Source organism: Megalops cyprinoides, chromosome 11 (assembly GCF_013368585.1).
Source record: "Megalops cyprinoides isolate fMegCyp1 chromosome 11, fMegCyp1.pri, whole genome shotgun sequence".
NCBI classification, from domain to species: Eukaryota; Metazoa; Chordata; class Actinopteri; order Elopiformes; family Megalopidae; genus Megalops; species Megalops cyprinoides.
This window is the reverse complement of record NC_050593.1, coordinates 3,229,220-3,254,827: the sequence shown is the minus strand read 5'-3', so window position 1 is coordinate 3,254,827 and position 25,608 is coordinate 3,229,220. Positions and strand designations below refer to the sequence as shown.

General features: G+C 43.5%; 1 protein-coding gene across 2 annotated transcripts in view; it reads left to right on the top strand.

Moving 5' to 3' along the window:
- The window catches only part of kansl1l (KAT8 regulatory NSL complex subunit 1-like), a 38,334-nt gene extending 16,548 nt beyond the window's left edge, over positions 1–21,786 (top strand). For both annotated transcript variants that reach the window (XM_036539939.1, XM_036539941.1), the window contains exons 6-16: positions 1,765–1,954; positions 5,538–5,694; positions 7,690–7,833; positions 9,214–9,366; positions 9,751–9,872; positions 10,133–10,257; positions 10,962–11,016; positions 12,449–12,561; positions 13,120–13,264; positions 20,538–20,831; positions 21,427–21,786. In XM_036539939.1, the coding sequence (XP_036395832.1) occupies positions 1,765–1,954; positions 5,538–5,694; positions 7,690–7,833; positions 9,214–9,366; positions 9,751–9,872; positions 10,133–10,257; positions 10,962–11,016; positions 12,449–12,561; positions 13,120–13,264; positions 20,538–20,777 (1,444 nt within the window). In that variant the 3' untranslated portion in view covers positions 20,778–20,831; positions 21,427–21,786. The remainder of the gene's footprint in view (positions 1–1,764; positions 1,955–5,537; positions 5,695–7,689; positions 7,834–9,213; positions 9,367–9,750; positions 9,873–10,132; positions 10,258–10,961; positions 11,017–12,448; positions 12,562–13,119; positions 13,265–20,537; positions 20,832–21,426) is intronic.
- The last annotated feature ends 3,822 nt before the right edge of the window (positions 21,787–25,608 follow it).

Below are 25,608 nucleotides of genomic sequence, written 5' to 3'. Positions count from 1 at the left end.
GTTGTGGAGAGCGACGCCCGCTGGGGAGCTGGGGGAGTAAGTGCGGAGGCAAATTTCATTTCCATGTGGGAGCAGCAAGTCTTGTTGTGCCAATCTGTGGAAATCTCATTTAAACAAAGGTCAGCATGACTGGAGAGAAGACCTATCAGAACAAATCCTGTAACCAGGAGAGTGGGAAAAGAGTTTCAGTAGCTGGAAGAGACAAGGCTCTGCATGGACAGCTGGCTTGCAGCATTACTAATTTTATGGGGTTTCTTCTGTTAATGTCATTATTACTCAAGTATTCTATGGCTAAGATGGAAGATTCAAATAATAGCACTCGTAATTTTTCGTCAAGCAGTGTAAGAAAACTCTTCTTCTTTTTATAAATAATGACTCAGCAAAAAGATTTACATTTGCTTATATTTTGCCGGGAACAAATGAATGATATCAATGAATTATTTCATGTGGGATTCTCAGAGAAAAACAAAACTTGATTTAATTTTTTTGTTAGTTAATAAGTGTCTGAATTCTGATCTGAGTATTCCATTTCTGATCTCAGTTTTGAGTGTTAGGATAATCGAATAATCTGCCTCATCCCGAATTAATGCCATTTGTTTCCAACATGGTTCAATGCACGTTGGGGCGCACGCGTCTCAGCCTCTCAGTTTGCACTCTCGACCCCCCCGAGGTTGCTGCGGTAACAGTTTCTCAGTATGACGTCTGTGTGGTGCCTGCTGTTTTTGGCAGAAGGGCATGGAGCCTCTCAGCGTCCCCCGGGCCCATTGTAGACCCCCCTGTCTTAAGGACCCTTGAATGTCTCTCACCCTTGTTCCACATCTGAAGCAATTGGGGACTGCCCCTGCTTTGCCCAGTGCAGTCTCCCAAGCTGCTCATTTCCCATCATGCTGTAGTGTTGTTGATGTTCTGGTAGAATATCACATTGCTTATTTAGAACCCACTGTAGGCTCATTTTGGTGGCCAGAACTATCTCAGACGTTCAAAAGGCAAGCAAATACGTACAGACATTTCTTCAACAGCTTTCCTTAGGGCAAAACAATTTGCTGAGCTCCTGTGGGCATACATCTTAAAGGGCTCTTACATCGTAAGAGCTGCCACCATCAATTGCAGTGACTGTCATGGCAGTACACAAGTTACTATGTACTATTTGAAATTTATTTAAAATAAATTTTTGTACATAGTTTGTAATGCATTAAAGTGCAGTTGCCAAGATGCATTGTTTTCAAGATTGTGCTGGGGACATTGGCAATGTACAATTGTCTGTGGGCTGTCAGCCCATGGTTAAAAGGTTACAAGGTCTCATTCTGTTAGAACAACTCCTTACCCTTGTGAACGGTATTTGTCTTTGATGTAGGATACTCAAACATGGCCATGGCAGAGCCGCAGGGTTTACAGCCTAATGCTCTGTTGCTACACTTCGGCTCTTAACTACCTGACTCAACTAATCATTGTCTTGTTGGAATTAATTGACTTTCTTGGTGTTCTGCCCTCTAGGACTGGAGTTTAGGAGCCCCAACCAAGATTACTCGCTCGTATAATAAGTATTGCATTTAACACCTAAAAGTTTTTCAGTGACATAAAAATGGTTCACTCCAAGTACCCTGCAGAAAAGCATTTACAGTTGACAGCATTTTGGAGTTTAGAGTTTAGGCACAGCTACTAAAGAGTAGGTTACGTGTTCAGATGTACACATGAGACACCACTGTTGCACTTCGAGGTAAACTCGAGTGAAAGGCAATAAGCCACTCTGGTTTTCCTCCACAGTGATCTCTGCTTCCAGGGCGTCTCCCCAATTCCCAGCCAGGTGGGGCTGAAGAGGCGGAGGGTGTGCCACAGGCGGCCGAGGCTCCCCCAGCTGGACAGCACCTGCATCTCCGCCCGCACCCGCCCCCTGATGACCTATCACAAGCCCCGCCTCTTCACCTTAGACCCGCCCAGTTGCCTGGGAAGACAGGTAGGAGGCACGTGCCAGAAACCTTGATCTCCTTCCCTCTCTGTTGCTGAGCCTTTAGGGTACTGCACTATAAGTACTATGCATATCTGTCGAAGCAAGGCAGCAGCCATAAAATATTTCCGGATCCAGCTGTCAAAACACACTTATATGGCTGTCAGGCATGAAATGTCATGTTAATGGAAAAAAGCTGTTTGAATGTAATAGACATTATGAGCCTTATTATAATACATACAAAAGAAAGCCCATTGCAAGATTACCTCCCTTGTAAAGATAGTCAACTTTTACACGAGTTGTGTGTTATGCCCCAGAAAGCCACAACATTGGATCAGAGTTTGACTGATGGTATGGTTGCATATCCAAGATGGGGGATGGTCTTGCAGCTCCCCAGCCTACCTGGCAGAAAGTAGGTCTTAGCCTCATATCCTTGTGTATCTTGAGGCAAACAAACCTGGAAACAGACCCGCTCTGAGCAGTATGCCAATCCATCCCAGGATGACAATCACAGTCTACAATGTGCCAATTTCTGTAACATTCCTCTCATGAAGTGGTTAGGGTACTGGATGTGTTGCCAGTGTGCTGTCAGCTTGAATCCAAGGTAGGGCACTGCTCTTGTGCCCTTGAGTACATATGGTACATAACCTGAATTGTGCCAGTAAAACATCCAGTTACATACATGAAAACTTTGTAAAATGTGAGTTATGTGAGTCACCCAGAATAAGGGAATAAATGAAAGTGTGTTTTTAGATTTAGATTTGTTTTTAGATAAAAATAGTAACAACAAATAATAAACATTAAGATAACATTATGTCACATTTGTTGTGTCCACCATTGTTCCTTTGTTGGGCTAGGGTATTCATGCCCCTGGTGCTCTCTGTACCAGGAGCTGCTGGTGAGGAATTTGGGGCAGTGCTCAATGACCCTTGGGCTTATGTCATTGTTCAGGCACTCCTCTGTCCTCTGACCTGTGCTAAACAGGTAATCTTTTACCTGCTCTGAATTCCTCATTGTAAAATCCCAGAAAATAGTTATGCCAGTAATAATTATTAATAGATAAAACTTTAGAACTGGAACTAGCATAGCTGCCTTGTCTACAGCTGACTAACAAGGATCAAGCATTATATAGGACAACTCTGTAACAGGTGATTGCATTGTAAGACATGTCTTGGTACAAACAAGTCATTAGATTCTGTTTTAAAAACTGCTGTGCATTGTGTCAGTTACAATATTTTGGGTATGTTTTTAGTTATTGTACGACTAACCACTGTAAAAAGCCATAATTTAGAATGCTGCAGTGTTGAATTGATGTTGTTTGTGACTGTGTTGTGTGAATTTAAGGCTGATTAAAGGCGCCACATTTATAGAGGCTTTTCACACTTTGACCAACATGCGCATACACTATATGGACAAAAGTATTTGGCCACACCTGTTTTTCAGGGTTTGGGCTAGGCCCCTTATCTCCAGTGAAGGGCAATCTTAATGCTTCAGCATACCAAGACATTTTCGACAATGCTGTGCTTCCAACTTTGTGGCAACAGTTTGGGGAAGGCCCTTTTCTATTCCAACATGACTGTGCCCCAGTGCACAAAGCAAGGACTATAAAGACATGGTTTGGTGAGTTCGCTGTGGAAGAACTTGACTGGCCCGCACAGAGCCCTGACCTCAACCCCATCGAGCACCTTTGGGATGAACTGGAATGGAGATTGCGAGCCAGGCCTTCTCGTCCAACATCAGTGCCTGATCTCATGAATGCTCTACAGAATGAATGGGCACAAATTCCCACAGAAACACTCCAAAATCTTGTGGAAAGCCTTCCAAGAAGAGTGGAAGCTGTTATAGCTGCAAAAGGGGGACCAACTCCATATTAAAGTATATGTATTTGAATACAATGTCATTACAGTCCCTCTTGGTGTAATGGTCAGGCATCCGAATACTTTTGTCCATATAGTGTATAAACAAAAAAAGACAGAAGCACTTTTTGACTTCACTCATTCAGGAAAATATTCAGAGCTTTATTTTCACAGCGCAGTTCTGACACGAAGGCCTGCAATCTGTGTACCTACAGGGGTCTCAAAGTTGTGGTTCAATTTTAGCCTTTGTCTTTTTTTTTGCCTGAACCTTCCTTGTGTGTGTTATTTGCACAGTGTTCTTGACAGAATAATTGAGAAGGGGGCACTCGTGTGACAAGGCGTAATTGGCACATTATGATTCTGGTGAACGCACGCCTGGAGAAATGGGATGCAGTAGTGGGTGGGTCGTAATGAGTTTGAGTGAAGCTGTCAGTTACCGCTGTGCTCTTCAATGGGAAAGGCGTGGCGGCCGACTTCTGCCAGGGACGCCATGCTGTGCTCTGTGTGAGCGCTGTCAGAGTGTGCACAGGCTCCGCGGCTGCGAGCACCGGCATCACATTTGGAGAGGAAGGGTGACGTAGTCCTCATATATCCCCGTAAGCCTTGGGACGTCCTGCTGGAGAAGGGGACCACAATAGGCGGCATAAAAAACAGCATGGTTCAGCGTGTACAGCGTGTACAGCGTGGTTCATGCCGACACAGGGCCAAGTGCGCGTCCTGTTTAGCCTCCATGTTGCCCCGGCGGGAACTCCTGCCTCCTCCCCAGCTGAAGCATCGGAGGGGCTTTCCAAAAAGCCTGAACGCAAGAGAAGAAAAAAAGGCTTAATTAGACTCATTAAAATGGTTTTATATTACAGCTTTACTTCACAGTGAGTCATTTTTTTGTGTTGTTGTCATTCCTGTTTTTACAGCTGGGTCTTTGAAGGGCTGAGTGCCTCGCTCAAGGTCATAACTGGGTCTCAAAACCACAGCTTTCAAATTCGTTTTCCTTGCCACCGTTCCCGTGCTCCACACCGCTCCTGTGTCGACATGTCTGTGCAGCCTCGTGGTGTTTATGTCGGAGTTTCTCAAAATAAAATCCCTGTCCCTGTCGCTCTGCAGTACTCACAGGATTGAAATACCTTATCCGCCATGTTCTTTTTAAGGTCTGCAGGGAGATATCTTTTTCATAATGTGCGGCGTGTCTTTACAAGCACAGGAGATTAGAGTCTCATGTAGAACCAGTGTTTATGGTGAGAAGAGCCAGTTCTTGCATGTTTACTGAATGCCATAATCATATCACCCTCATGAGCATGTTCCTGATATTGAAACACATTATCTGGAATTCACTCTTACACATGCTATTACAGGCTCCAATGTGCTGTCCTAACTGTCGTGGTCATCTCAAAACTTTGCTAACAGTAGCAGATGCATGCTTATGCAAATGCGTTCCAGTGCATGGGAGAAATTCATTTTTTACTTTCTTTTACACAGTACTGTATTTGTGTTTCACCTTTTGCAAATTACCAAGATAATTTATGCCTAGTAGATGCCTGACATACTAGCTAATGGTAGACTATGTGTAGACTATGTCTAAATGGAAGCATTCAAAACAACAGTGAAACCAATCCTGCTGTTTTAAATATGAATCCCAGTTCTGATTCCCTCCAGCCAGCATGACGAGGATCCTCTTACAGTGATGGCCTGGGATTGCTGTGGGAAAAGCCTTCTTGATTGTGTGTGCTCTCTCCCTCCAGGGCCTGGAGCCCATCCTTTCGCTCTCTCCCAGCGGGTGCCCCGGCAACCCCCAAGCTGTGAACACACACCCCTCATGCCCCAGCAAGCCTCTGGTAAGGGGGAGGTGCAAAGGGGTGGGAAGTAGGAGGCCACATCCAGTCCTTTCCCTCACCTCAGGTAAGTCCCACCAGCCTAATACCAGCACTTGACCCCTTTAAAGAGAATGACTTACAGCCTCTCAGCTTGGAATGAACTCCCTTTCCCAAAAACTACAGATTTTCAGTCTAGAATTCATTAAGGTAAAGCCATCTGACCTATATATTCTGAAACGTTCCTGAAAAGCAACAAATTGCTTATTACCATCATCCTGAAAGCATGTACTATGTGGTGTTTATTAAGCTGTTATTAGATCAGTGAATAGGCAACTGCATTATTATTATTGCTCCATTACAAAATTGTAATGTGTCCAATGGAGGAATGGGGTCCAGCATAACTTGGATTTGAACTTGCAACCACCTTGCTGTGAGTTCAGTCCCTCGCTCCTGTGCATTTTTATGGATGGTAGTTGAGACTTGTGAGGGGTGGGGGGCACTGGGGGCTATGCGTGTAATGAATACAGCATCATTTTACTCCTACCTCCCACTACTACCACTAACCGCAGCTTATTCCTCTTATTCCAGGCTGCTAGGCATGTTTTACACGCAGCTATGGCAACCCCCCCATTTTCCTGCTCCTTGCTGCATTCGGGGGCGCCGGTCTTGTCAAAGCAGAAGCCTTGCGGACCGAAAAGGATTTTACTCAATGAGCTTGCAGTGAAAAGCATTTGTGCAGAAGGAGTCTACCTCCGTAGTGTCTCTAGGCCTCTCAGAAACGCCTTTGTTTGTTTTAGCCTGCAGGTCTTGTAAACAGGCCGACCTTGGCAACCCTCCTTTGTATCTCTTGTGATCCACAGATGCTTACAGAAGGGTGACAGTAGAGAATGTGTCCCACACATACTTTGAGAACAGGTCTGTGTTATTTTTTAGGCCAAGGCTAACAGACAGTGAGGAATTACGTATGGGCATGGAAAACCAGCTGTAGGCAGTTTTGAGTACAGAACAGAGGTGTGCTTTCAGTTGTTTGTACAGAGACGTAGAGTCTGAATTAGAGTGCAGGAATACATGTAGGGGGGAAGCTAGCAGGTGGTGCTTGGGGTATACATGTGTCCCTTGTGGTTATACTCTGTGTTTGTGTTCTTTGTGTGTATGTGTTTTGTGTGTATGTATTGTGTGAGTGCGCACAGGCGTGTGTGTCCCATGTATGTATGTATTCCATATGTGTAATCCATATGTATGTGTTCCTCATGTATGTGTGTATGCACCCGCGATAATCTTCCTTGGGTGTTGAACAGATGATTTGTCTCTTTATTACCATTCCTGCTGGATTCTCATGGACCCAGACCCATTATTAATGCAAACAGCATTTTGCAACAGATGGAAACAGCAGAAGCTTGAAGTTTGTTTCTGCTGGCTTCGTACTCACGCCTTTTGTTATGATCATATTAATAGAATCACTTATCATAGGCTATCATTTTTTGGAGAGGGAGAGAGAGATGGGCTGAAATTTTATAAACCTTGGTTAGCCCTGGTCTAGGACTTGGTGACCAATTTGCCCAGCCATCTTGTTCAAATGTGTGATTCAGCTTGTGAAATCCATCTTCAATTTACAGTGGGCATTCAGCTTTCTTCAACCATATCTGTGTACATTTTGAGACTCTGAGAAAAGGCAGGCCTACCTAATACAATGTCAGCCTTGTTTTGTGGAACAGGTAAGTTAATGGAAAAGGAAAAGAAGAGACATTACTGTATTGGGGGGAGCAAGGCTGCACTGGAAGAACTCTTCCTCTCTAGGCATTTTAATGGAAAATAAAAAGTGATGAAAAAATATAAGAATAAAAAATAGTGATTAACCGGTTATGTATTTGTTCTGATTGGCTGGTCACTGATACAGGTGTGCAGGTGTGTATGATGCAGTGTTTTATGGACAGTGGTTTGCAGTAGAGCAGATAGGAAGTGCATCAGTCTTTTCTTGGCATTGAGGAACCCATGCCTGTAATGTATAGGGTGGTGGCTATGACCTGTGTGGATCCACTGTGTCCCCATGTCTCATGTTCTGGCACTGTCTGTTGTGCAGAGACACCATTCCCCCTCTGGCTACAGAGTGCCTGGCTCAGGGAGGACTGGGTGCAGCAGACAGCGCTGGTCAAGGCCGAGGAGCCAAGTTCCTCCCACTGTGGCAGCTTTCGGGATGAAGAGGCATGCTTCCCAGTTGCATTCGGTGAGTGCAGGGTCTGCTTCAGGCATTGTCTTAGTGTTGTAGTGTGGTACCGTGTCATGTGGGACTGCTGCAGATCCGATCAGTTCAGAATGGATGGAAATGGGAAACGTCTGTGCTCATGCCTAAACATCTGATACATTTTCTAATTTTGCTTTCTAAGAAGAATAGCAGAACAATATAATGATTAGAAAAGGCATCCTGCCTGGTCATTTGACTTAAATCTATAATAAGGGTAATTAACGGTTGCTTCATCAAAACCAATAAATGTAATAGCATCTCTAACATTTTAAAAAATAGATACCACCCGCAAAACAATAAAAAGCAAATTAAGATGGTTGTAAATCTGAGTGAAACCTGTGTGTTTTCACTTGAAGGATCTAAAGATTCTCTGACTCCACTACAAACTCTCTGTGCTAACAAATATGTGAAGTACCAGTATGAAATGTACTGTCATCTCATTTCCACATGTGCCATCTGGGTGTGTTTACAGCAATAGCTTCCATGATCCATTCCCAATCCCATAGTCAGATGCACTGTAGTATTCCTGTAGTCCCATTTATTAAGAGAGAAGATGTGGAACTGCAGATTGTTTCTCACAAGCAGGTGTTTGTAGTAAGTCACTTCTTAAAACTTGGCTGCAGTGCTCCCCAATGGTAGCTGTATCCCAAAGTGGTGTCGCTTCGGCATATTAATCATATACAGAGGTTTAAGGATCCCCTGTAGTGCCTATGCCCATACCCTGAGGGCGGAAAGAAGGAAAAAGGTGAGACTGCGGTCAGAGTATCACTGACACACAAGATCTCCTCTGTACCATTCTGTTGATTTCCTGTCAGATCTTGTAACCCTCAGAAGCCGAAGAATCAGGCACAGATACACACACAAATACAGACATGCACACACACACACACACACACACACGACAAATCTACACTCTCCAGAGTCCTAGCCCCCAGCTCTCCCCCACCAAAGTCACTCCAACTCATAGTCCACTCCCAGACTCCCGCTGAAGGTGGAGGTAGAGGTGGTGAGGGTAGGATATTGTTCACTCTGTTTTTATGGGCTCAAGGTGATTTATGTTGGCATGGGGCGGGTGCAGGGAAGATGGTAGAAGAATAAGAATGCAGGTGTTTCCCGGGCTTATCTAGGCCAAGCAGACAGCACGTCTGGGCGGCCTGTAACTTGACACTGCCATCTCCGCCATTCGCCAAGGGAAAAAACCCCTCCCTAGCAGAAAAGACACCAGCCACTCCTTTGTGCAGGGACCTGGGAGGTGTGTGGGATGAGGCTTATTGTAAAATTTACAGCTGAGCCAAGCTGTATGTGGTTTCCTTTATGGTTAACCGTACTGTGAGAGAACGCCGTGGGGTTGGACTCTTTCAGAATGTAGCCGTGCCAAGGAGTATCACAGGAAGAGGCCCAGGAAGGAGTGCGGGGAGGGGTTCCCGGTGCGGTGGACCCCCGCAGCTCAACGCTGCTCTGGGCAAGCATGGCAGGCGCACAGGAAGAGGAGGTGCAGCAGTGGGACAGCGGAAGGTAAAGGTGCACAGTGCTCCCCAACACTGGAATACAATAGGTCCTATATGATTTAAATTGTAATTGCTTAAAACAAAGAAACTGACGGAGTGAGTGAGTGTCTCCCCCATGGTAATGGCAACACCTTAACCACTAATTAAAAAAGGTGTTGTCAAAAAGGCACTAATACGGGTATCTATGAAAGCAGCCATAGCCTCTGAAAATTGCCTGTTTTTGCTGATAATTGAAAATGGAAAGTGACACATGCTTTCTAAGACATTTGTGACTACAACAGAGATCCTTTGAAAAGATGTATACCATATAACAGTGGTAACTCTCCAGTGCAGTGAGTTGGGGTGTATGTTTGTTGAGGTGCATAATGTCTATGGCAATCTTGGGTTGCAGATGGGAACATCTACCGGTCCCATCTCTCAGAAACAACATATCACTTCCCCCCAACCCCTGAGGACAGCCCACCAGATCTCATGACCCCCCGGAACAGTGAGACACAGAAGCCACCTGCACAGGTATCCCACCTGTGTCTTCCACCTGCTCGCTTCTCTGGTCACAAAGAGCGCATATGTGAGATCTGTTGGCTGAGAATGAAAAGACTGATATGCATCAAGTGTATGGTTTGGAGGATATTGCATTGCTGTTTGCAATGCTGATTTGAGATTTATTTCCTTCTACAACAAAAGTGGAGAGTATTTCATTTGAGAAACAGTGACTTCTGGTGGTGAGGTGGGGTCGTGCCTCTGTAAAGCTCACTGTCGGGTCTCTCTTCCAGATCTCAGCCCGCCGGCGCCTCCGTGGTGAGTGCTTCTACGACATCGACAACATCGTCATCCCCATGTCCTTGGCGGCTGGCACCAAAGTGGAGCCCCTGCGCTACAAGGACATCCTCACCCCAAGGTGTGTCCTCATGTGATCCAACTGCCCGTTGAGATTTCAAGACAGGGGAATTCAGTTAAAGTGAAGTCACAGTGAAAAAGCCTTCCTCCCTTTTTGATGGTCCTGTTCCATACCATCTTTACAAATTTGATAGGGCAGGTCATGTGATCTGCAGTTGACTGGGATCCTTTCCATGGGTTGAACCAGCCGTTTAATTGATTCTTCTGAGCACTTCAGACGTTGTCACGCAGCAGGTGGAAGAGGGAAAGCAGAAAACATTCAGGATGAAGAAGGAGTGATTCGGTGTGGGAATCTACGCCACACATGAGACTTATATGTAATATGCTACAACCACTCTTTTTATTGAGGGTAAAAGCTTTTCATTCAGAATGTTCGACAAATCAAATGATGGTTTTTACTGTGAATTTTCCTTTATATAAAGATGAGAGACTGGTTAGCAACATAGATGAGAGACGTCTTTATGTCTGGCATTTTCACAATGTTGCATTTACCTTGTTGCAGTGTTACCACAGAGCCATAGCTTCAAAAAGAGAATGCTCGGTATATAATACACTTGTGTTGGAGCCAGGTGGATCTGCCTGGCAGCTGAGGATATCCTATCTGATTGATCTCCTTATAGTTCCAATAGCCTCCCTCCCTCGATGATGTAAAGAAATCTGAGAACTGAGTGCCTCTTTTCTGCGTTGTTTTTCCCCACTCGACAGCTGGCGCATCATCAACATTGTGCCACTAGAGGAGAAGGAAGGGAATAAGGACGAGGTAAGGCGTAAGGAGTAGGGGGTGGGAGGAGGTGGGACCATATGCAAACACAGCTGCTTTATATGCAAAGAAGCATTTCTTCGCTCATCATGAATATTCAGTCCCTGGGAGTTCCCTAAATCCCCAAATGAAAAGATCCGTTTTCCAGGCATAAAAATGCGTTCATCTGGGAGCTGTTTATTTATACTAATAATGGAGTGCGTCAAGCCTCGATTATTGTGGCACAGGACAGTGCTATTTTCAACAGTAATGGGGATTTATCAGTACAATTTACATTTTATCAGAGCTTAGTGCACAATGCCCAAAATGCACCTATTTACAGTAGGTTGTACAGGATCTCTAGCAGTCCAGTGGCTTGTAACTCAAAATGAAAAAGCCAACTGAACTAAAGGATGACTGTTGCATACCCTCTGGACAGAAAAGAGCAACTCATATTTGCAAGAACCAAAGACAATGTCAGTCTATCCAAAGCCGCTATTATGATACTGGAACACACGTGTATGACCCCTGTGCAGTAAAGCCGTGTGCTGCCCTCTCAGCTTCTCAGCTCGCCACAACATCTGTGACATTCAGAATCCAAGTGGCAGTCTTCTCAGGCTGTCAGTCAGTCAGAGAGGAGCATCCCCTGGGCCAAATTTAAATAGGAACCAGCCAATCCAAAGGCAGTCTAAGATAGGTGCTAACAATTCTGTGGAGATGCTACATGAAAGAAACCAATCTGGCAGCTCCACATGTACTCACTTTCAATGGAAGGCACTAACATGGGTTTGGTTTGCTCGTTTCCTCTGCAAACTCCCAGTGGCGGGGGGTGAGCTGGAAACAGGGGAAGCCCGAACATTACCTTTAAATCCATCATTACTTTCAACCTGTTCCCCTTTATCCTCCTTGATTAACAATAAAACAAATAATTCACAGAATAATCACCAATCACGTAATTAGAATAAATCGTTATGCTCGCGAAACACCACAGATTGTCTGAAGTTTGTGTGCTATTGCGAAAGCTACAGCATGAGATTGTTAAAGTAACAAGGATGGCAATTTGAATAATTAAGTGGCAAGTAATCCCAAAGCTTTCTCTTAAATATTTCACATTATACCTTTTTTGTGTTACAAAATTCAAATGACAAAATGGAGCTAAATTTAGTTAATTACTGACAATAAACTTTTATTGGGTTGAGTGCAATGAACAATAACGTTTAGAACACAGACCTCACAAAAGTTGTGATGTGTCATGAGCATTTAACGTAATTTAAATCGATAAATGCCATCCTTGTTAATTAAACAATCTCATGCTCCCACCGCCACTGCAAACTCCCCACCTTTTGTCTGCGAAACCTGGAATCCAAGCCACAGCTTTCCCAGTCTGTCAGTCAGTCTGAGAGGAGGGTCCCCAGGACATGTGGAGACTGGTGATTGTCTCTGTCCTTCTCAGGGAGAGGTGCTGTCAGATGAGGCCTTCGCTCGCCGGCACTGTGCCGGGGAGCAGAGGGAGCGGCTCAGATGGTCCTCGTGGGCAAATGGGCGGAGTCAGAGGAGGAGCTGCAGGTGGGAAGGCCAATGCCCTGGTGGTTGGCAGTTTTCTTTAATGGCTTCCATTTTCATGCTCATTTACACACATGGTCAAGTGAAAGGGGTATGAGTTAGCAGTAAAGGACAAACACTTCATGAAGTGATACTAGTGTTGATGAATATAGGAGGCAAAAATTTGTAGATGCATTCCCAATGGGATGTTTGGGAGTTATTTTTTAAACACCTTTGTTGTGGCTTTGCCTGCTTTCGATTGAGCTTTGGTTCAACAATGTCTTGGAGCAGTTTTGAGGCTCTATACCTCCATATCTCAGGTCAGACACAGATACTGTACTCTAGTTTACCTCAGATAAACTCACTATTATAGGCTGTGTTATTATTATTATTTCAGGCTGTGTGAACAGAGCCATACATGATGGACAGAGTTGTTTCCAGACAAGTCTCAGATCACCTCTCATATTTCCTCTGAGCATGTTCACCACATGTATCATGGGAATTGTGGGCTGGGGGCTGTGGGGCCCACACAAAGGGGCTGTGTTCCTGAGATGGGTGATGGGGCGTGATTTTGTGCTGCAGGTCTTCGGGCAGTAATGCAGATGGCAGTCCGGACGGACACCCGTCTGCACAGGACTGCACAGCCTGGAGGGATCTGACTGCGCAGTCCAACTGGGGCTGTGTCCATGCTGATACAGAGCCTGAGGACAGCCTACAGGAGCACACAGTAAGAGCTGCGCAGATGCTGCCAAGGTTACCACTGTAGTGCAGTGGGACAGCTCCTGCACAAACGCAGTGCCTACACTCTGTGGTCTGAATAAATTTCATGTCCTCTAGATGTCATTAGTATTGAAGCAGTTGCCCCTAAAGGACGTTTCCTGTATATCATAGTCTCAATTACAGTATTAGTGCAGTAGTGTATTATATCGGGTTAGAGCTTGGCTTGGAACCAGATTTACAAATTCAGATCAGTTCAGTTCGCTAAGTGTAGCTGTTGTAAGTAAGGTACTTAACCTGAAATGCTTCTAATATCTAGTCCTATAAATAGATTAGATATGAAATGCGAGATATGTGATATATATGAATATTTCTGATAAATTTTCAATAATAATTTCATATTAAACAACACTGGAAATTGCAGAAGCTAGATTATAGAATTAGAGCTATAAAAGGGTTGTTCATTAGTGTGAGTGCAAGCTGCAGCCCGGATCATGTATATCATGTAGATCATGTAAATGCCGCTGGGTGTGAACATTACTTTTTTGTGGTTGATAGCAAAGCGCACTTATCAATGTTTTGTATGAATTTTCTTTGGTCTTTGGTTCATCACTATGCACGCAGTGGAATTGATCTGTATTTCTGTAATGAGAGTGCAGCTATAGCATCGCTCAAGAGATCATGCGGGCATCCTGTTAATCTAGCTTTAAGTGCAAACATATGAAACACGTGGAGGCTTTCAAGTGATTGCGCTGTCTGCGAAACCCTGCAATGGAGAAAACCACCAGCTCCCCAGCTGATGACGTCAGGCGCAAAATTGCTCTTTATTCCACCGCGCTAGCACTTGGCACGTAAGAGGTTCCACTTATTTGGCAATGCAGAGTGTTTTACGATCTATCTAAATTAGAGCCCGATCAATATAGGATTTTTAAGACCAATACCGATTGCGATATTTGAGGATTTAAGAATCCAATAATGATGTATCGGCTGATATTCCTTTTTTTCCAGAAACACATAACATAAACAAAGATGTGTCCTCACCAAGATAACATGACATAATGCAGTTTAAAAATAAACTTGTGTTATTGTCATAAATCGTACTCTGAACAAAAGTACAAAATATATTAATGTTTTGAGAAATAAGAGTCAAATGTATAAAAATACAAAAAATTTTTTTAAAATATCATACCATCTTAAACTATGCAGTAAACTGATACAGTGACCTAGAGTGAACACTGCTGTTGAATGCATCTAATATTACATGACTGTCTGCAACGAGGACTTGCGGCTTTCGGATTTCACACTACACGTTTGAAAGAGAAGCTAAATAAATTTGTTAGGCTACCAAGCCATGTTAGATACTTGTTCAACTCACATTTATTTATGTGTCCCCTCTGGTTTAACCCTTTCCCACGTAACTTATTTTTTATGCTATGTAGCGCGCATGTTACCTTACATGGTTTGTTATGTTGCTGTTATTAAGCTTCTCATAGTTTTCAGTTAGTGTTTGCTGTATCTTTAGAGTTAAATCACTGTTTCCTCAAAGCTAAAATTAGCTAGAATTTCTCCAATCTAGTGTTCTAATTGCACCAGTTTTAGCATACGTGCTAAACAGCTAATCAAACCAGTGTGACCGTACGCGCGAAAGGGTTAATAATTCCAATGCACCGACTGTACAGACATGCGAGTCACAGATATATTTACTGTTGCTTCATTTAGGCAGAATAAGTTAAACGCTATAGTTTAACTGCTCATAAATGTTAGCGGTCTTCCACTGATAAACATGGCATTAGCTAGCTTTTTGGGTAACCTATTTTAGCAATAGACAGCATTATAAGCTGCTGTAAGCGATGTTGCCAGAGAATTTTTAGAAGTGACAAGGGAGAAATGATAGGACCGCTGTTTGCTTATTCGCTACAACTGCCACACTGTTTTATAAATAAACCTACAATCAAGTTTGTCAACAGCTTAGCCTATATACCACTCAACCACTGTAACGTTAAATGTAATTTTGATGTTTCACTGATGGTACCGGCTTTCATGTTACTGCAGCAAAACCAGGCATGGCTGACATGAATGTTGTCAGGATTATTTAGGCTAAGAGGAGAAGTGATGGAGGATATTTATTAATTATTAAGTAATGTATTTCTCGTGACACTTATCAACTTACCATGAACACGGATTATCTCTGTCGTGGGCTACTCTGCTCGGGTCAGCAGATTGTTGTGGTTTGTGGCATTCCAACCACGTGTTGCCGACAGTGGAGCTGCAGTGTGCCCTCTGGTGGACAAACTATGCAGCGACAACACCCATAACATGGTAGAAGGATCCATCTTCCGTCTCTCCATTTCTTTTTTAATTGTCATTTATCAGCCGTTATAAACACCGATACCAATATATCAGCAATTAGCTCATATCGGCCGATAATATTGGCACGCCGATTTATTGGTTGGGATCTTATCTAAATTGGCTCAAATGTTTTCAAGGGTTCTGACAATATTAGTCCCAGGCGGGTATTTGGTAATGCAGGGCAGATGGTCAGCAAACTAAGATCTACAAAGGATGTAGAAACGGTTGATTCTGGACATTGTTAAATAACCTTGTTTGTGTCTGTCTCATTTTCAGTATCAAATTATTGTTATATCAGCACAGAATAAGACTGCCATTCATGCATACTGATGTGTAAGTCTGCTATTGGGGTTACTTAACTTTGGAAAGGAATTTCATTTGTTTGCAAAGTTCATTGAACACAAGCTGTTGAACTTTTAAAATAACTACAGAACTGCTTCACCTCACACAGGTATGTGTAAGGCTATATTAACCTTCATTTCTTAGTTTACATTTATTTATTTTCATGTACATTAATTTAATTACTTGTTTCTTTATGTTTACATATACACTCAGTGACCACTTTATTAGGTACACCTCTCTAATACTAGGTAGGACCCCCCTTTGCCCCCAGAACGGCCTGAATTCTTCGTGGCGTGGGTTCAACAAGGTGCTGGAAACATTCCTTAGAGATTCTGCTCCATGCTGACATGATAGCATCACAAAGTTGCTGCAGATTTGTCAGCTGCACATTCATGCTGCGAATGTCCTGTTCCACCACATCCCAAAGGTGTTCTATTGGATTGAGATCTGGTGACTGTGGTGGCCATTAGAGTACACTGAACTCATTGTTATGTTCCTGGAACCAGTTTGAGATGACGTGTGCTTTGTGGCATGGCGCGTTATCCTGCTGGAAGTAGCCATTAGAAGATGGGTAGACCGTGATCATAAAGGGATGCACATGGTCCACAACAATACTCAGGTAGCCTGTGGCAATTAAACAATGCTGAATTGATATTAAGGTGCCTAATGTGTGCCAAGAAAATGTTCCCCACACCATTACACCACCACCTCCAGCCTGAACCGTTGACACAAGGCAGGGTGGATCCATGGATTCATGTTGTTTATGCCAAATTCTGACCATCTGCACGTCGCAGCAGAAATTGAGATTCATCAGAGCAGGCGATGTTTTTCCAATCGTCTACTGTCCAGTTTTGGTGAGCCTGTGCCCACTTTAGTCTCAGTTTCCTGTTCTTAGCTGACAGGAGTGGTACCCGAAGGGGTCTTCTGCTGCTGTAGCCCATCTACCTCGATGTTCAACGTGTTGTATGTTCAGAAATGCTTTTCTGGATAGCACGTTAGCATTTTAACGTGTGGTTGTTTGGGTTACTGTTGCCTTCCTGTCAGCTTGGACCAGTCTGGCCATTTTCCTCTGACCTCTGTCATTAACAAGGCGTTTTCGCCCACAGAACTGCCACTCGCTGGATGTTTTTTGTTTTTCGCACCGTTCTGTATACACTCTAGAGACTGTTGTGTGTGAAAAAGGAGATCCCAGGAGATCAGCAGTTTCTGAGATACTCAAACCACCCCGTTTGGCAGCAACAATCATCCCACGGTCAAGGTCACTTAAATCAGATTTCCTACCCATTCTGATGTTTGGTCTGAATAGCAACTGAACCTCTTGACTATGTCTTTGTGATATTTATGCATTGAGTTGCTGCCAGATGATTGGCTGATTAGATATTTGTATCAACGAGCAGGTATACAGGTGTACCTAATAAAGTGGTCACTGAGTGTATTTGTCCATATATTTATTGGTGAGAGCTGTGCATAAGGCATCCCTGCATTGTTAATGATACGGTGCACTTAGTGGGTTTGCAGAACTGAAAAACTCTGAAAATTGAGGTCTAAGAGTCTGTTAAGCCAGAGGACAGCTCAGGGCAGGTGTAGATGAATTTTCCAGTCAGGTATGGTCCATTATAAATCATTTACTCAAGCCTTCTCTGGGTTACAGCATCCAGTAAGGATAAATGTGAAGGCAGTTTTGTAACAGTGTTGCTGTCTCATTGGCTAAGATTTCATACAACTCCATTGCTCCAATGCCAAAATTCTTGTATCAATCTACAGCATCTCTATAATGGGTTATTAGCTGTTTGAAACTGAAGGGCTCCTCAGCCCACAGAAGGCATCATGGGTAATTAAGCCATTGCCTGACTCAGAAGGCTCTTACTGGAGTGAGTCATGCGAAGAAGCTTTGTGTGGAAGGCTTAATTAAATGTTCACAATAACTGCGGTAGGATTGTTGTCTGACAGTAACCAAATGCCCAAGCAGGGTTTACATCTGTTCATTGGCATTTCCTGTCCCATCTGGTCCACTGGGAATTTCTACTTCGTTGTTTTTGGTCCCTCACAGAATAATATTATGACACACAGTGTGGAGAGTATCTTAGCTACCCAGCTTAATATAATGTTTATGTTGTGCTTGTAATGTGATGTAAAGAGGTTGAAGAAGGAATACACCAGCATGTTTCCACAGCGTTTCTCTGAGCCTTATGCAGGTCTGAAATGCAGACGCCTCACCCCCTCATTATGGAAATAACAGGGTGCACCTGCGTCTCTCCACTGCCACCTGCTGTTCTGACGCGTCCACTCCAGGGCTATTTTTAACTGTACAGATTGATCCACGTCCCATCTAGGTGAACGAGATCGACTGCTGATTCTGAAACACTGAGGGATTGTGACAGCACGTTTGTAGGTGTGCTTACACCACTATAGCATGAGGCACGAGGGGTGGGGTGGGGTGGGGTGGGGGCAGGGGGTACAGCAGCACTCTAGCTGGACTGTGGCGGGGCATGGTATTTAATTTGAAAGTCAGAGGACAGTTTCTTTACTGCAGAACACAGATTTTCTAATCCGAACACAAAGTGTGCTATTATTGCACAGAGAGCAGGACAAAGATATGTCATGTTTGTCATAATCAGTGGAATTGGGCCCTGTTTGTTTTTTCAGTGTGGCTGACAGATTTTTACAGGGAGCTAAATTAACCGTTGTCCGAGAATGAGGCAAAAAGGCTGAGTGGCCTTTGTGAAGCCCCAGTGTGGTGCTGGGTCCTGGGCAGGGGGATTAATTAATATTTTTGTTGTGGTACATTTCTTTAAATTCCTTTCTTTTTGTTTTTTGGTTCTGCTCCATCTATTTGTTTTAGGTCGTTTCTGTTCCCTGGTAGTTAGTGCCCTGGTTTCCACAACAGGTAGTTGTGGGGTGTGATCGGTATATGGACAATCGATCTGCTGTGCCCGAACTGGAAGGGAAGAAATTGGAAGTAGATGACTGTTATGAGCACTGCAAAATGCATGTAGCTCCTCATGTTCTGCATAAATAATTATTTGAAAGAATATTGCTTATATACATCTGTACTGTGTGCAGCGGAACGTGTGTTGGATATTGTATGTATGTGTGTGTGTGTGTGTGCCTGTTTGGGTGCTTGCTGTATATTGTATGTATTAGGGGTAAACCGATTATCAGCCTGGCCGATTAACGGATTTGATATTTAGCATTTTTACAATTATCGGAATCATTTTTTTTTAATCCCACTGCCGATAAAATAAATTAATTTAAAAATGCACTACTTTGGCTCTGATGCAGCCGCCTCTCTCTGTCTGTAGTCACCACTCTGTGGTCTCGAGCAATGTCCCGCCCACATTGGTTATATATCATGAGCAATAGCCTATCAACACTGAAGGCTACTGATGGGCACAGAAGAACGCATGTGCAGACTGGAGCAACTCCGGTGAGAGAGCGGAGCTGTGGTTCAAAGGTAAGGCAGCAGATATTGCCGAAGTTACAATAAACACCACAATCCTCTTCGCTGAAGTTGCGAAAACACCACGATCTTATGATTTATTTCTATGATGACAAGCATGCCCAGTTTCCCAGTTACACTGAAAATGCCTGATTAATGCACTTTGTTGCAGTGATATACAGTTAACTATAATGAGATAATAGAGTTTATTTATGTAGCAATAGCTATATCGTTGAGTAACATTGGTGCCAGTGCAACTGGAACTTATTTTAGCTACCATATTGCAAACGTAACATTATTCACCCATATGAGTTGGTGTTTTTACGTGTTATAGGTAGATGGTCATAATAACGTAAGCTAATGCTGAGTTTCGTAGAGCTAACTTGAATGCGATAGCGAACGCCAACGTTGAATTGAGACTACTAATTGAGACTCAAATTTCAGTACAAATGTAAGTTTTACTAGTTTTATTTATTTTTACTTTATTTATTTTATAAAACTTCAGGGAGCTATTTTATTTATTTATTTATTTATTAAAATTTTCAGTTAACTTTATAAGAAATGCTGCTGGGAGCTCCCTGCACTTTTTGTTTTAAGATAATGTTGAAAAGTTCTCTTTTAATTAAACATATGCCTAAACCCATTTCAACGAAGTGTTGTGTTGGAGTTTGTGTTATTCTAAATTTTGACACCAAAATTTTCATTTTTACTGCAAATGTATATCAGTTCCAAATATCGGTAATCGGTATCTGCCCTGAAAAAACAATATCGGTCGACCCCTAGTATGTATGTGAGTATGTTTGGCTGTGTGCTGTTTTGTGTGTGTGGGTGTGTATGTGTGTGTGGGCGTGTGTGTGTGTATATGTCTCTGTGCAAATATGTTTGGCTGTGTGCTGTGAGCATGTGCATGCACATGATAAGAGAAGGATACAAGCAGTGTGTGTCCGCCAATGTCTTTCTTCAAGAATGCAGATCAAATTGCTGGAGAAAATCTCAATAAAGACAACAGGGATTATGCTTCACAATATGAACACTTTATTTTACAGTGAAGATGAAAGGATTTTAATAATCCAGCTATAAATATGATAAATATATTGAATAACAATCCCTGCTGTAGCGATGTCACGTATTATTCCACGCATTTTTTCTTCAGTTCCTGTTGCCATGGGAACGACGGGCTTTCCCCCTGTGTGAGGCTGAGGAGGAGGCCCTGAGGCCTGAGGGAGATACTCTGGCCTCTCCGCAGTCTGACGAGGGGACTGAGTCCCGTGGCGTGGACACCTACTCAGAGCACAGCCTCTCTGGCGCCGATTGCAGCACCACAGTGCCCTCTGCTGGGAGCAGGGGGAACAGTCTGTCCAAGGCTTGCAATGTCGGGGTTCTCAGGAATTAAGCAATTTCAGCAAACCCTCTGAGACTTCCCAGCAGCGCCACATAAGAAGCACAGGTATGAAGCTGACTGTCTCTGTGTGTTGGGCTTGGTTTGAAGTTTACTCTATGTAAATGAAGGTGGCAAACATAATTGGGAATATTCGCTCCAATGAATCTAATTTTAGCATTGGCTCCCGACACTCCTAGTTCTGGTTGCTCCCACGTACACACACAGTTGGTGTTCCAGTCCCTGAACGGGATGGGGCGATGTGCCCGCTAGAAATCTGTCCGACTATATCTTGTCAGGCTGTGTAGTGGATTATGCTTTTTAATGTGCTCATTTGGCTCACATATCTCAGGTATATCTTACACACCTTGAATTCTTAGCTACATCCTTAAGATGAAGTATCTTTGTCATCATACCAAAAGGTATTTATCCAGGTAGTCAGCTGACAACCTGTGAGATTTAAAATGCATAGAGCGTTAACCACGATAGCAAATAAAATAAAGATATTGTAAAACATCTGCCAACAATAAAACTAAGGGTTAATAAGAAGCCGTTTGAATAGCTGAGGTGAACAAGGCAGCGAACAACGCAGGGGAAGGTTGTAAGTGTTACTAGGGATGTTGATGTGTTAGTAGCCAGTCCCCTGAACTGTGACTTTTTACAGGGTCCCTCTGGAACATGTGACAGAAGAGCAGGGGCTGTCATCTGCTGTGATCCCAGAGGTGATCTGGAACATGAAACCTGGGATTTTCACTGCGACAAACAGCGAGCCTTCCTCATTCGGAATGAGTGAAAAGGAGGTTTGTTATTATCCTCCATCCTGCCAGTCTTTTTATTCCCTCCAAAAAGCCTTTTAAAATGGGCCTTTGTGTTATGTGCCCACACTGCCAGTCTCCTGCTTCTGCTGAGGAGATTTATGTGACCTTTTTAAGCTGTAATGTAATCTCAGGACTAGCGGTTTGCCAGTCCTCGAAAATGTTTGGGAACCTCAGTGTATTTTTACAGAACTGTTGGGGAGCATTGTGACCACAGTGTATATAGTTCATGTGTTGTATTTATTTTTGTTACAAGCATTTTTGGTATATTTAGATTTTTTTATAACTGTTTCTTTTCTTAATTTGTCATTTTCATTCACACTCAGGATGGATATAATATATATATTACATTATTGACATGATACTCTGTTTAAATGTTTGATGGGTTTGATCCATCTGTTTTACCATTTTTGTCTATTTTGATATTGAGGTATAGTATATTTGTCATCTTCACAGACAGTGGTTAGCACTGTAATGTATATTACATCATTAAATGGTCCACCATTAAATGACATATGTTTGGAAAAATGTGTTCACTTTACCATTACTGGAGCCCTCTCACTCAATTTGTTATCCCAAAAAACTGATGTACAGCACATAGATGCTGCTATTTTCAGTACAACCACAATGTGGCAATGTAGTCCAGTTTCCTCCAGTCAACCTTGCTGCCTATCAGAACTCTTGAAAACAAACTAATTTCAGATAATATGTGGTTTGATAAGTACATCTCGGTTGAGTTTCTACCACCCACAATTTATGTCGAGGTTTTTCTCTTTATATAGATCACAGGAAGGTGGCACTGTTTTTGGAAGCTGGGAGAGAGAGTTTGTAGTCTGCCCAGTAATCAGTTTTACTGGTGTGGAAGTGATGTCATGGCTTTATTTAGTGCAAGTGGGTGAATATCTGAGACAAAGGTGGGGACCATGCCTGTTGACCACTGTACTATTTTAAATTATTAATTTCAGTATTCAGATCAGATCACTATTTCAGATCATTATTTTAATTACATTCAAATTCTTCCATTCCATACGTAGCCGTCCACAGTGGTTACTTTCACTATGGGTGAAGGGGTTAGCAATATTATGTATTATTGCCCATCACTTAATGTCTGAAGAACCATATGTGTGTGTGTGTGCGTGTGGAAGGTGGGGGTAGGGGTGGGGTGCGTGGGTTTGTACTCCAAATAAACAACATAAAATTAATTGAAACTACTCCCTGCAAAATTGTAACTACTCCACACCCATGGAATTAAAGGAGATGCCTAATATTAGTATTTTCTACAGATGCGCATGCCTGGATTTTTGATGGCCCTTGCTTTAAGTCAGGTGTCCTCAAGATCGTGCATTCTTTACAGCATGTGCAAGCATGCAGATTGTCATGTGCTGAGTGATGTTTCAGAGTAATAAGGAGAACTCTAAATATCCTTTGAATGGTGTTTAATAAGGTCTGCAAGATCCTGTAGATTGGTGGAGTTTCAGGACACTTGCTCCAGTTGAGTGGTCTGAATTTTTTTACTATGGCCTGTTATTTGATGATGTTTACCATAAGCTGCTTTGTCCGTCACAGAAGCAGGTGCATTGAGCTGAATGGATAAGGGTTGAGCAGCGGTAGAGGTCATCAATGCTGGGGAGAACGGGAGAGGAAAGCTTTGAGTGAAGAGCACAGTCCTCTGTTAGCTGAGATGTGCAGTTTGGAAAGCTCTGAGCCTGGCCACCTGCCCGTCCATTTCATAACTCCCATCAAATTGTCTTTGATCATTACGCACCCCTCCTTGCGCTTCCAAACAGCAGAGCAAGGCCGCACTGGAGTACAGCTCTGATGCGACGGCTCATTAGTCATGGAAGCTGATTGATTCCCATCACTGGGGCTCCACTCTCCTCATCCCCCCTCCCAAGTGTTACTCACTTTAACTCGCTATGCTACTGGGAGTGAGGCCGCCTAATGTGCTTTTGCTGCGGTGGAAGATGAAGTTGTGCAGTGATCTGGTTCACCACAGCCTGTCTCCCAACTGCAACTGTTTGTCACATCTAGCTGTGAGCCCAGAACTGTGGCAAATATTGAATTGCTGTACAAGCACCATTTTACTCTCACAGTGCCCCTGTGCATGGTGCAAAATCAATACCAGTGTTACCTTAAATCTGGCAGAAAAAAGTAAGAGTGGTAAAACACTGCTCAAATACAGGCACAGATAGCATATGCTGACTGTTCCTAGATGAGCCCCATGCATGCAGTGCTCATGTCTCTCCCCTGTTCTTGGGCATCTGCTGGACCCAAGAACTTGGGGCCAGTTGGGCATGGCATTCCTCTAGGGAGGGGGGAGCTGCTCAAACCCCTGAAATTGGCCAAGGTCAGCAGTGCCAGTCTGCGTTGGCATGGACACCAGCCGACTGGAGTTCCCTGGGAATGATGAGGGCAGCTGTATTTCCGCCTGCTTCTCAGCACTACACAACCCCCACCTCCCCTGTCTCCAATGATCCTCAGCAAGTGCAGTGCCCATCACCATGGAAACACAGACACTCCAGCTGGCTAGATCCTCCTCCGCTTGGATAGAAGAGAAGAGAGAAAGGGGGGTGGGAAGTGGCTGCTTCACTGAGGAGACTGTTGCCCCCCACTCCATTTCATTTCTACCACTCCAATCCCCAACTGTCCAGCCTCCCAGCCATGTCATGTCTCAAAGCCACAAGCCCAGTTGTTCCTTTTCTGAATCACTGATACACTCCAGTCAGCTGGGTCTGTGTGAAACTGTCATGGCCATGTTAAATCCTTGAGCCTAATCGGGGGCAGGATTCCTGGCTGGCAGTGGGGCAGGACTGAGTAAGCATCTGCTTTGTGACTGTGTCATGTTAAACAGGTTCTGGAGTCTACAATATTGGTAATGTCAGTTATGTTACACAGGTTCTGATGTGTACAGTGATGTTTCTGTCAGTCATGTTACATAGGTTCTGTTATCTGCAGCAGTACCTGAGTCTATCTTGTTACACAGATTCTGCCACGTACAGTGATGTCTGTGTCAATCATTTTACATTGGTTCTGACATATGGTCACGTCTGTGTACACACCCAACCTGATTAGGAATGGCATAGTTGTTGACTTTAAATGTTTGTTACTTTCACAGAGCAGACAGGTAAATACTGTAGCTATGCACCAGTGCACACAGTCAGTTTCCTCATGTGACAATGTTTTGCTAAGGAGTGCTGGGTTACACCCAGGAAAGGAAGAGCAGCTGCAGGGCAGAGACATTTGCCTTCTTATCTACATTGTTTTGCTTTGCAAGACACCCTTATCCAGAGCGATGCTAAAGATGTGAGCACACTGAAAATTACATCTAAATTTCTGAAATCCAGCAGACGCTCTTATCAAGAGTAAAGTATAGGATGCAAGTACATTAAAAATTACATTTACATCCAGAGCACCTCTCAAAGCACAAACTGCATATGACAAAACAGCACAAAACATTGCACCAACAAAGAGTCTGCCGTCCATACATGAAGTGCCAATGCCAACCACAGGGCTGAGACCACAAATGTGTACCCAGTCCATGCCTGGACCTCCCTGTAGCTGCCCGCACTTAAATTCAAGGAATTTATGCTTGCATTCAGAGCATCAAACAGAACTGCACCTACCTACCTGAATTCACTACTACTAACCACTCCCAACCACAACGCTCTACTCCTGAACAGTGTCTGGTGGAACTGTCACATTGCGAAACAAAATCACTATCCAGAACTTTCTCCGCTGTTCCCCTGATGATTGAATAAACTTCCACACCTCATCTGTTCTGAGTCCCTCACTATCTTCTATCTAAGAAACATCTGAAGACACAGCTCTTCCGCGCTCACCTGAAAAGCTGAAACACTACTATCCAAAGGAAATTCGTATGTCTTAAACCAAATCAGGTCTATGGTTTCACGCACTCTACCAGTTAGCTTGTACCTTGTTTGGCCAAGGTGCAGCCCTTCTAATATTGTTGACTCCTTATATGGGTTTTTGCTTGAGTTGTACTCTGCCTCACTTTTAAGTCATTTTGGATA